The sequence below is a fragment of the Ceratosolen solmsi genome, unplaced genomic scaffold, assembly GCF_000503995.2.
Source record: "Ceratosolen solmsi marchali unplaced genomic scaffold, CerSol_1.0 scaffold6, whole genome shotgun sequence".
NCBI classification, from domain to species: Eukaryota; Metazoa; Arthropoda; class Insecta; order Hymenoptera; family Agaonidae; genus Ceratosolen; species Ceratosolen solmsi.
This window is the reverse complement of record NW_011948414.1, coordinates 13,224,272-13,237,847: the sequence shown is the minus strand read 5'-3', so window position 1 is coordinate 13,237,847 and position 13,576 is coordinate 13,224,272. Positions and strand designations below refer to the sequence as shown.

At 25.0% G+C, this 13,576-nt stretch overlaps 1 protein-coding gene across 6 annotated transcripts in view; it reads left to right on the top strand.

The window, feature by feature from the left end:
* The window catches only part of Pak (serine/threonine-protein kinase PAK 3-like protein), a 39,486-nt gene that overhangs the window by 21,127 nt on the left and 4,783 nt on the right, over positions 1-13,576 (top strand). For all 6 annotated transcript variants that reach the window (XM_011507092.1, XM_011507090.1, XM_011507087.1 and 3 more), the window contains 2 exons: positions 5,242-5,410; positions 12,760-12,910. In XM_011507092.1, coding sequence (XP_011505394.1) covers positions 5,242-5,410; positions 12,760-12,910 — 320 coding nt within the window. The remainder of the gene's footprint in view (positions 1-5,241; positions 5,411-12,759; positions 12,911-13,576) is intronic.

Below are 13,576 nucleotides of genomic sequence, written 5' to 3'. Positions count from 1 at the left end.
AGTTTCAAAAAAACAGATACAAAATTTTGATAATTTTTAAAATTTATTAAAATCACTAGTTTTTAAGGAAATAAAATAATAACAAAAAATACTGATATATTATATTTTTAGTCTAATGTACAATGATGGAATTGCCTCAAACTTTTGTTATATATATTAAAATAAAAGCACTTGTGCATTATGATATGAACTGATTTCGTAAATATTTCATTTAAAATTAATATTTAATTAAAATGAAAATTATTACATACGAATGATTTTAATTTTTATCTATGTACATTCTATTTATCATTTTGTATATTAAAAAATAACAATCTTTTAATTAATATTTTACGTTAATCATATTTTGTACTTGTGATAGAATATTTTCAATTTATTCATTCTGATTAGTTAAAAATCAAATTTACAATAAAAAAATTATTTTATATTTTCATACTAATACATGAAACCAAATTATAGGCAATTTTATGTGAAATAAATACATAAAGATTATTATTGTAAATCATTATTTTATATCAAGATTCTTTTATTTTCTTATATATTTAGAATTACGTTAGAAATATTTTAAAATAAAGACAAAATATTTGTACATCATTTCGTAAAATACATTGTTTATATATGGGTGATTACATTTTACGTGATATTAAAAAAAAGGTACAAAAATAGTGAATAATGAATGCAATATTATTGTTAAGCTGGTAATATATAGTAGTGAGAATGGTTAAAACATAAAAAAACTAGATCTTTACGCAACTTGTCTCTCTTTATTGTTCAATAATTTCTAATTTACAATGATTGCGTACTATATATGTATTACTTTTATAGTAAGTAGTCTTATAGATTTTACAAATAAACTAAATTTTACAGATGCTCATAATCTTAAGATTGATTTAGATAATGATGTATAGATATTATAATATTTTTATTACATTTCTCACTTACTTTGTTCTATGAAAGTAGAGGAAATAGGAATCTTCAATCTTTTTAAACAAAAAATAAATAATGCTACTATCGCTAATAAAATCGTCATTGTTTTATAATTAATTATTTAAAAATAAGGTTTTGGTATACGAAATATACGGATGTAACCAGTGTCGTGAGATATAGCGATCATATACGTAGATAAATTAAGATCAAAGTATAAATTAAAATATATTAAAAACAATATTTACCATATAAATTTAATAAGTATATATTATAATTTATAAAGTTTATAACTAGTCTAAATTAAATTACGTCACTAAATTAATAACATTTTTAATGTTATACTTAATGATGATAACTAATATCCAAAAAACTTAAATACAAATGTTTGAATACAAACTTAAATACAAACACAATAGGTAATCAAATGCTGATTTATAAATATTATCTAATATAAATAATTATTGAAATAATTAATTTAGTAACTAGACATTGAATTAACTAATTTCGATAATAATGATGTGATAGAAAAAATAAGTTTTAAAATGTAAATTATTTGTTCTGAAACTTTATTTTATCAGTTTTGCTGTTAAAAATAAACTATCGAAGTAATTCCATTGAAATTTACAAAATTGTTCTTAAAAATTATAAAATCTGATTTATGATTATTATATGTAGTATATATTTAAGAGTGAACAGAACCGACATTGTAAAGACAATGGATTACAATGTAATACATTTATTTTTTAAATTTTTAATAAATGATGAAGGAATTACTAAACATAATGTAGGTAAAAATGAATTGAATTAACGTACAAATAAAAAAATTATTACTTCAGAAAAATTATATATAATAAATCTTTATAGAAATTTTATTTGAATAAATACTTGATTACTTTACAACATTTATAAATTTAGATTATCTTTTATTTCTAAATATAAAAATAATAAAAACTATAAAAATATGACCGGATTGTTTGAAAACACTAGTTTATCATTTATTAAACAAATATAACCAATGGGATATGATCTCATTCATTTTGTTGTATTAATATTATTGAAATTTAAAGAAAATAGTATACCCATAATTTCTGTAGTTCATAACAGTGCGTATTATTTTTAATTATTAGCCATAACAAAAAACTTTTTTCGTTAATAAGATAAATTATACATATTTAATATAAAACATTGAAACTTTAAAATTTATCAAAAATTGTTATGTAGATATTTGTGTTATTATTATAAGAAAGTTTGACTACGAAAGTATCGTTAGAGAAAAGATTATACAAGGTTATTCAAATTTAAGTTATACACCGATTAAATAATATTACAAATATTTATTAAGTGATGAATAATAAATTACAGGCAACTTACTTAAAAACTATACATAATATTTTTTAATTATTTTATACTAATTTGTATAAAATACTATAAAAATCAAGAAAATATAAATAAATAATAATAGTATGGAAATTTTTTATATTGATAAAAATTGAAAAATTAGATAAATAGAGTATATATCATAAGTCTAATATTACACTATTTATACTAGGCTAATATTGCTTTAGTAAAAATATGTAGATCATGGCAATTTATATAGATAATTATGTATTATTCCATAACAACTAGGAATGCGTTATATACAATTCTATGGATCAATTTGTTGAAAATAATGTACTACCTTTCTTGAAATAACAAAACTATAATAAAAAGAAAATAAAAATATATAACCAAAAAATTTGGAAATTTAATGAGGCATGTAAAGTTAATTTCAATATGTAAATAAAAATATTCACTTATTACTTTTATTTATCAAGCAATTATATTTCACAGTATAATCTACAATTGATAGTAGATGGTGTTTTGTTTAATAGTTACAGTAAAACTAAATGCTTAGTTTGCTGAAAGTTATTTACATATAAATTCAATAATAATACAAAAATTTTCAATTAAAGTAAAATCTTTAAAAAATAAACATATACTGAATACTTAGAAAAAATAGTTTTAAAACACAAATAGTTTATTTTAAAATTTAAACTTATGGCAAATAAGTTTCATTTTAAATTAACATAATAAATTTCATTATAAACTGATTTAAAATTAGCCTTATGTTAATTAATGTTGTGCTATTTTCATATAATTTAATATATATAAATCTAACTATTCTTTTGTTTTATATTTGAATTATTATCATAAAAACTAGTTTTTCTCGATTATTCCTTTACTATTGACTGGTAATCCGTGCTATAGAAGAGGTTCCACTGATCAGAAGATGACCTATGTATGAGACACTGTCGGCAATGTATACCATGATGGTCTCCAAATAAACAAATCTCAAAACCCGCTTGTGAAAACATTCTACAATTTTATAGGAAGCATTCCGATTATTTATCTATTTTCATGAAATATGATTTAAAAATATGTATCATTTCCGAATGGAAAAAACTATGATAATTCTATGAATAACGATTCAAGCATTAATTTTTATATTATATACATCAACGACAGCATACAATGTAATTTCATTAAATAAATATAAGAACTTATTAAGTAATTATCAAAATCAAGTAAAAAAAATGATTAAATATAAGAAAAAATTTATTTTATTTCAATCGAATTCTAGATAAATTTAAAATGATTTCGCAATAACATTTTTAAGAATTAAAACAATAAAATATTAATTAGATTCATTGAATCCAAAGATTATTGTTGCTTTCTAATACAAAAAGTGATAATTCCAAATAATGCCTTTAAATTTTCAATATTTACCTTTTACATTCAGAAACTTAAAACAATTTTTATTTATTTCGTCTCTGATTATTCTTTCTATCTTATACAAACCTTAATTTATATATAAAAATTAGATAGAAAATTTATTAATAAAATAATTATTTTCCACTGGAACTAACTGTTGGTAAAATTGTTTACACGCATTAATATTTGATATATAGACCTAATTAAATTATGCTGGATTGATTTTCTAATTTATTTTAAGCTTTAATTTTATATTTTAAAAATGGCTACAAATGTATGCACTCAGAATAGAACTAAGAAAATAGTATATTTTAATACATATTCAATATAATTGAAGCCTTCAAATTTTAAAAATAAATTAACTTGTTATTATAATAAAAAGTTTTTTAGAAAAATAAAACTAAAATATATTTTAGATTGCCAAATTCATGTAAGTGAATTGCATTACTGCGCAATAAAGAATTTACGTATGACAAATATTTTGTATGTACATTATATATTATGTAATTCGGATTTATACTAGTATTTTAAACGCGCGCGCGTGTGTATGTGTTACCAGATAATTAAAACATCAGGAATCGTAAGTCACCCGAGACGTTTTATTTATTTCAAATTAAATAGTTACGATCATTCTATTTTTGTTTAAGTTAATTAAAATTTTACCGGTATATTTTATTTTTTATTTTATTGTCCCTATTGAAATCTTCAAAACAAATTTCTTTAATTTATTATAAATATATAAAAAATTAATACTAAATTAAGGATTTTATATTCTAGTTTGAATATATTAAATAATACCAATATTATATTTCCTAATAAAACATTTTTATCTAAAATTAATTTAATAAATACTTTATGTACGACGTTACTTAGTATTTATCTTTTTAAGAAACTGTATTCAATCTTACTTATATAATTAAATTCTTTGTACTGAAGTATTAGCATAAAACAAGTTAATTTATATATCAGCTAGCATATATTTTTATATACTTATTTAATTAAATTACAGTGTAAAGGAATCAAGTCATTTATTTGTATAATTATTATATTTTGTTTATAGTGAATGAAAAATGTCAATGAGTAAAATTTATTATATTTAATATAATTATTTAGTAAATTAATTCAGAAAAATTTTTTCATTATTTTAGAAATTTAAAATTCTTTGTTATCGTTAAATAAGCTTTTGAGCAGATATTTATTAAAACAGGAATATTTATACAGGAATATTGCTTTTTTATTAGATTTAATGTATTATTAGAATATTATTATATTAAATCCAATTAAATTCTACTTTAAATAAATTGACTGCAACTATTTAATCAATTTATTAAATAAAATAAAATTTCATGAATATTTTATATGGTAACGAAGGTTTATAAAATCAATTTTTAAAATAATAAATTTATGCAGCTATAAGTAATGTTTCTGTCATGTAATATGCTATTGACCCTTAATTTATTAATAGCTTATATATATTCATTTTTTGTATCAACTTTGATTTACTTAAAAACAAGTTTATTTGTAAAGTATTAATATGTACGTTAACTAATTTATTTATCTCAGGGAATGCCTGAAGCTTGGGCAAGACTGTTAATGTCTAGTAACATCAGCAAGCAAGAACAAAAGAAGAATCCTCAAGCTGTATTAGATGTATTGAATTGGTATGACAACAGTAGTAAAGAAGGCAAAGGTTCTAAATATATGACTACAATGAGAACATTTGGAGGTGTCGGTAAGATATAATCTTTATGTACTATATTTAGGTATATGTAAATTTAATGTAACTCTTATTTAATAACTTGTATATATAATTTAACTTTTACACTTTTACTCTTATTTAATAACTTGTATATATAATTTAACTTTTACACAATAGAAAAAGAGAGGTAAATTGCATATTCATTATTTAGCAATAACACTTCTCAGATTTAAACATATAACATGATTTATTTTGAAAAAATTTTATCTATCATTATTATCTCAAAGTAAATGAATGTATATAGAAACCGTAAAATTATATTAAAGCTTATAACAGAAGTAATAGAATCTTTCAACTATATTTAATTTTCGAATAAAAATGTGTATTAAGTTTTATCTTAAATGCATCATCGAAACTGATAATATCCGTTACATTAATTTCTAAAAAGTTGTTCAATTTATTTGTATAAAATGTTTTATACTCATTTATACATTTATCAATTTATGTATTGATTACGCATTTCATATCACAAATATTAAAAATGTAATATTTTTTATAAACTTGATTATTTAACAAAATCACTGGTACCTATTCAGAAATTTAATTTTTGAAAATTTTAGTAGTGTATCAGAATAAAATCTTATCAAGACTAAATATTTTTATTTTTTTAATTTCAATGCTATGTTTTAATTATTTAATATTTTACATTAAAAAAAGACATAGTAAGTTCCTTAAATGTACAACACAAAAAATGGAAATAAGTAATTTTTTTAGAAAAAAATCTTAAAAATTTTATATTTTATGAGTCCCTAAATAAATATAATTCTTTGCATGATTTTTAAGAAATATCATTCAAAATATTATTTTATGTTCATAACAATATAATATTGAAAAGAACAATATTTTTAAGTTTAGATTAAGTCTAAATAATCTAAACGTTATTGAGTATCATTCACTCAAATTCGAATCTAATTTATGTATTTGATTGAATCTTACATACGTTTAAAAATCATATTTATAAGTTTTATTATAGTACTAATAATTCATAATTTGTTGTTAATATTGCAAATTATTAAAAAAAATTAGTTTTGTAAGATAGTTTAAATAATCATGTTTATAGTTTAAATTTAGTTTTATAATTAACCAGTTTTGTGGAAATTATAGTTTGATTGGAAAATGAAAATTTGCTTATAAAGAAAACATGTATGTTTAGAAATAGATTAAATCCACCAGTTTACTGGTGGGAGTAAAGTGTAGGTAAGTGGAAAGGTTAGTGCATAAATTAAATATTTAACATTAAATTTTAACATTTAATATTTTATTTCTGCTTTTCGTGCTGTTTGTTGCGTTTTACTTTACAAACTACTTTATAATGATTCTCAGTTGGTGATGAGAATTATTGAGATCTTGCAGTTCCGTGACAGTTGCCACGTGGTATTAGCATGCACACCAAGCAGAGGTAAGATGTTGTAAATTTCTGGACCCTCTTGGCGTACTTAGATGCTCTTGTGCTTGATGGTAAATTATTACACTGAGAAGTAAGAGGTCGTAAATCTCTTGCCACTTCTTTGTGTAGTGCCACGTGGTGGTAATTTGATTGTCTCCTCCTTGAGAAATGTGTTGGCAGTGAATATGATAAGTGCGCGTTGGCACTGGATCCTTGAAGTCTTTCAATAACTTGGTGCTTTTGAGCACTATGTATACGATTCTACGTGAGTAGTTATACGAAACTGTTGCTTACACCTTCTTTTTTGGTGTCTCTTCTTCTTTAGTGGCTCTTCCGTAGTAGCTCTGCAGAGTGTGTGCGCTTGGTAGCACCTATTATGAGAAAGGCCTGCGACTGCTTCGCGCTCGGGGTACTGGTGTATAAACTCTATTTAGTGTGAAGTTGTTGCGTGTACCTTTCGTAGCGGCTCTGATCCTTGAGAAACTCTGGCGAGGAAAGGTGGCTATAACCACCTAGAATGAGAAAGTGTGCGTTGACATTGAATCCTTGAAAAACTCTATCCAGAGGAAGGTGACTATGGCACCTTGAGCTGCTATGCGGCTGCACAAAGAGATTTGACTACCGATTCTACCGAGCGAGTTTCTGCTTCCTTCTTCCTCGACGACTTCAGTTTGAGTGGTGAGTCTTGTTGTCGTCTCCTTTAAATGCAATTAAGGAACGCCTACTTCCTTTGCATCTCCAATCAGAGCGCCTTTTCTTTGCGTCTCCAATCAAAGCACCTTTTCTTTGCGTCTTCAATCAGAGCGCCTTTTCTTTGCTTTTCCAATCAGAGTGCCTCTGGCTGAGGCGTCTCTACTAGAAGCGTCCCTAACAGCTGCGTCTTCAATAACAGAAAGAAAGAGAGTAGTCTTCTCATGGCTTTCTCGCCAAGAGGGCGGCCTGGATGAAGTACCCTCGCTTGCCTATCCAAGCGACAGTATGGCTGGACTTAACAATGGATGCAATTCTGTACCGTTAGATTTTAATTTTTGGGTTGTAACGACTATTGCCAGGTATCTAATTACCTGGGTTTTCTAGAAGCCTAATGACTTGGTTTTTCCAGATGTTTAACAAATTCCGTTTGCCAGATGTCTGATGACTTGGGTTTGCCGGACGTTTAACAACTTGGGAAGATTTCTTGCAATTTCGAGCAATGTGTGATTGTGATAACGATGGCACAGTATTTAAAATAAAAATCAGTCAACAAATTGTAATATCCGCGCATAAAGCACCTCAGTATATATGTGGAAATCATACAGCGAAGGTCTGCGTACAAAGTTTTACGCTACAACGTGCGTTTAAATATACTATTTTAAAACTTTTATACTTGTCACATATATCAATGGGTATCATATAACAAGTCAAAACATGGCCAATATTCAAGAACAACTGCTTATAATCGGCTTACCGTATATTCTTTATTCTGTATGTTGAATAGTTTAATTCTTATTAATACTTAAGGTTGAGTATATAAATATTTTCATCGAAACTATATTTTTGATCGTGATTTTGGACAAGTAAGACATAATTTAATCATCGTATAATCGCTTTATATTACCTCTAATTTTGAAAGATAATATGCCAGCTATCCAAAAAATTGTACAAGCTTTGATGTTATTCGTTATTATAGAAGCTTGTGAAATCAATCATCCTTATATAAATAAGTAATCATAGAAATACCGAAGGAAATCTCCTTTATTTTTTAAAGTAATAATGTAAATATGAAGAAGTACTTAAACTTCACATTATCATTCATTATAAAATTTTAAGTAAAATCAATTTATTTCTCAAATAAAATAACCAATCATCAATATCAAAGCTACAGCTCTATTACATATTCATAATCCTACATTCGTCATGATATAGTTTCTTTTAATTACCGTCAAAATCCTGTTTTTCTGAATAATTTCTGTATATAGAAATATAAAATATTAACATATATTGAAGTCTTATTTACGTAAACTGATATATCAATAAATAAATTGATATCTATGTAAGGAATATAGTTAATATATTAAGTACGTAAGTAAAATAGAGTACCGCGCGAGGAGAGCCAAATATCTAAAGTTAAGTGTAAGCTCCCAGATGGATGATGGAAGGATTGCGGGCAAGTAGACAGGATAGTTCAATAATAAATAGCTTTTGTTATTTGTTGTAGTTTATTGCGATAATTGCATTAATTGAATTATAATGATTTTTAGTTGATGTTTGAATGCCGTCGTTTCTTGAGTTTTGTATTGTTATTGTCACAGAGCGGTAATGTGCGTTGCATGTACAGGTAGAAGGGCGTAACCTTCTGGTCCTCTATATGTAATGCACATGGTGGTAGAGTTATACACGTAGAAGTATAAGGTCGTAAACCCCCGCGCTCCTTGTGTAGTGGCACGCGGCAGTAACTTAAGTTCGCCTTATTATTGTTTTATTACTTACCTTGTAGACTCTGCAGGTGTGCTCTTGGTGGCACTTCATCTTAGTCTGCAGATATTGCCGCGTACGGCATCACGTAAGTCTATCTTGTGGGAACTAAACTTGCCCCTTATGCGTTTGCAGATTGTGTGCGCTTGGTCGCTCTATTTTTCTTTACCTTGTGAGGCATATCGTGTATTATTATCGTTATTAACGAATGGAACTTTTACCTTGTGAGTTCTGCAGATTTTGTGCTCTTGATAGCAGCTAGTGACATTTGCAGGTTGTGCCTCGTGCGGCAGCTTGTACTTTATGTTTTGTGTTTTGCTGGCTATACCTTGTATTGTTTGTTGAATTTGCCTCGAGTGGCTCCTTATACGTTATGATTATGTTGTGCTAAGTGTACCACTGTTTTCTTGTTTCCTTTTCCTTGTCTTGCACTACTGCAATTGTATGGTTTGATTTGCACTTATCTTGCACTTGTTATGAGTTGGATATGACTACGCTTTGCCTCTTAATTCTTGTCCTTTACTGTGTATGTCTACATCCTTGTTATTTGGCGTTCCTTTAGAGAAGAAGCTTGCCGGCTTCTCTTGTGAGAAGAAGCTGTTGCGTCTTGCCAGCGTCTTTCGTAAAAGCATTCTCGGCCACCGTGTGGTCTTTGCGAATTGTCTCCTTGGCGTCTCCAATCAGAACGCCTCTTTCTGCGCGTCTCCAATCGAATTGATTCTTTCATTATTGGCGGCTCCAATCAGAACGCTTCTTACTTGCATCCCCACCATGAGTGGACTTCTTTGGCGCGTTCTCGCTTCACTATCCGAGCCACATGTAGTTGGGCTTGACAACAGCGTATACGTTACAGTGTTGCCTTTAATATCCTTTTTCCGGATGTTAAACGACGTGGTTTTTTGCTTATATTTTTATAACTTGTTTTTCACAACTTTGAATGACATGTTTTTTCTAGACACTTGATCGCATATTCTCGCCAGATGTGTTTATGAGTTGTTATATTTAGATAGTCAAGGGTGTGTATGAATTATTTTTCTTTAGATAATCAAGGATTTGCTCTTTCGATAACTCTTATTTCGAGTTTTCCAGATGTCTAATGAGCTTGAAGTATTCTTACATTCTCGAACAGAGAGTTATATTGTAGATTTAAAAGGTACATTTATATTAATATTTATTTGAAATGCAAATAGCCACATACCTTTATAAAATTATTAATGGAAAGAGAAGAAAATTTTGTTAAGACGGAACATATATGGGAGATTTGTTTTAAAACGATTATTCAATAATTGTAGATTATTTAATTTTAACACTTACTAAAAAACAGAAATGTTATGTTATTACGATCTGGATTCAAATACAATAAATTATAAAAGTATGATAGGCATAAATATCTAATGTACTTAATTATAAAAATTAATGAAATATGAACGTTTGTGCGAAAGAGTTCGTATGCAATTAATTAACGGTTTACACATTATAACTGTTTTGGTAATTTTTTTTTTATAGTTCAATATTCAGTTATAAAGATTTACTATCAGATTATAAAAATTATATTGTATTTATATGTAATTAGATTTAATGTCATTTAATGACTAATGATAAATATTTATAACTACAGTTAAAAAATTACTTAAGAATTTTTGAGAAATATTCCTTGTAGCGTACGATTGCATGTCATTTAATTAAATGCATGTCATTACAATAAAATTTATTAGTTTAAATGTTTAAATGTTTGTAAAAATAATTGGACATTAGAAAATATGATATCACGAGATTCCTATATTATACAGTTAGAAAAATATAAATAAGAAAAATGACATTTTTAATTACTTGATATATGAATTGACTTTTATGCATAGAAACTTAATATCTTTCAGCTTTATGTTAAAAATTAATCAAATTATACTGCAAAATGTTCAAGATCACAATTTTTGTTTCATCTTCATGTTTTGTTATTCCATTTAATGGAACTACAGATTTCTATATGAAGTATATTTCAGCTTATTAAAATGAGTGGTGTGGTCTTATATGATTTTAGTAATTTGATAAAAGATTAAATATATATATATATAACTCTCAGTTATCGCAAAGAGTTTTTTTCAATACAATTGGATAAGAAGTGATGCAATTCTTATCAATTTCGCACAATATACTTTACTTTCCATTTTTTATCACTTTACTAGCTGCTGTAGTTTTGCTCAAATAATAACTTTATATACCTAACTTTTTCAATGCTAGATATAGTTGATTCTCTTTGAAGAGGCAATATATATCTCAGCTAGAGAGATTATTTAATTAAAATAAAAGGAATTGAGGTAGAGCATAATAGAAAAATATTAATAAAAAGTTGATTATTGAATATCAATTATTAGAGATAATAATATGTATGTATATAACTATGTAATATTAACGAATAATTTTCAGATTCGACTAATAAGTTATTTAAAATTGTTTGAATGGTAAGATGGATTTGATTTTCAGAACTCGTTATAATCCTTATGAATTTGTTTGAAAAACACAATAAATTAAATTTAATATATATAAAACCTTCATGAATATAAATAGCTTCTTAAAGATTTAATGAAATTGATCAACAGCAATTACTTAATAGAGATTTTTTAACGTTTTAACTTATATTATGAGTATGTCAATATTAATTTATTTTCAGAATAACCTTTACATTACTATCTGAGAGATATATATAATTATAACTGCTTATATAGCAATTTATTAAAATTATTTCTTAATGTTATATTCAATTACCATCATAAATATATTTTGTATACAGTTGAAGGAATCCCAATGTTATACATAATAGAATACAATTATAATATTATGTTTAAACTTATATATTCATATTTCAGTAAATATCTTAAAAATTGTATTTAATAATTTCTTATTTATTAGAATTTATTAAGTATACAATAAATGCGAAGCTAACATAATTTGAAAAATTTTTATAGTGCTTTAAGATGCAAATTTTTTATTAATGACTTCTAACGGCAAAAAATTCATTTGTGGAAATCCATATTTTTATAATAATATCTAGTTTACTAGGTATCATCTAATAAACTAGATATTATTAATGATGTTTATTAAAAATTGAAAATTTATAAGTTTTCAGAATAAGATATTTTATATATATCATGTAAAAAGTAGGAAAAGGAAGAAAGCACTGTATAAATATATTTCATAGTATTTGTACCGCCTAATAATGTTAAAAAATTAAAAATTAAAAAAAAAATTTTACATTATGTAAAAGATATACGAAATATTGAAAGCAAATAAAAAATAGATTTTATATAATATGGGTGTTCTAAATAAAAAAATTATGTTAATCATGATTACATGCAAAAAGTTATTATTGTAATAGGATTGAACTTAATGTTAGGATGATCTTTTTAAATTAATATAACTATAAATCACTACAATAAGATTAGATATTCAAGTATTAACAATATATATTTAATTTTTTATTCAGATTCGTGCAATGGAGGATTTTATCCAACTCCATTAGAGCGGTCTAATAGTCCTAGAAATCTAGGAGGTATAGCGTTTAGTACAAGTAATGTACGCAATCAAGTAATATCTCATACGTCTGGTAGTTTACATTCGCAACATTCATCAAGCAGGTAAAATGTTATGACTTGGTAACACTAATGTTATCTATTTTTTAAAGTGTCAATATTTTAATTTTTTAGTTATTTACATAAATATTCAGATTATGATTATGTCTAATAAGTGTATTTATTTTACAATTTCTGTGATTGAATCATATTTCAATAATAATTTATGTTTTATTACTAAAATTAGTGATTTTAAAAATACTTGCAAAATAAAATCAATAAATTCAATCATTGTAAGTAAGAAGTAAAATATAATTACTGATATATACCAATAATAAAGATGTATTGATCAACAACTAACCAATATATAAGATGTAAAATTGATATTGTTGATTTTACTTAAAAGAAATATCGATCAATTTAAACATGATAAATTAAAACTTGTTAACAATTATATATAATACGAGAATAAAACTTATATACAAAAAAAAAATTAAATCATAATAGAAATGATTAATATAATAAGTCGAGGTATCAAAAAACAATTTAGTAAAATATAATAATTAAATAATAGAACGTATTTTCCAATTTCCAAAAATTTGTGACAAACTAAAAAACCACTTTTTACGTACAGATTAAAAAATATAAAGTTTTTATTTTGTAGATCTAATAAGGATTTTATATATAAATAACTTATTGTACAGTTGATGAATTGCATAATCTGCTGAATTA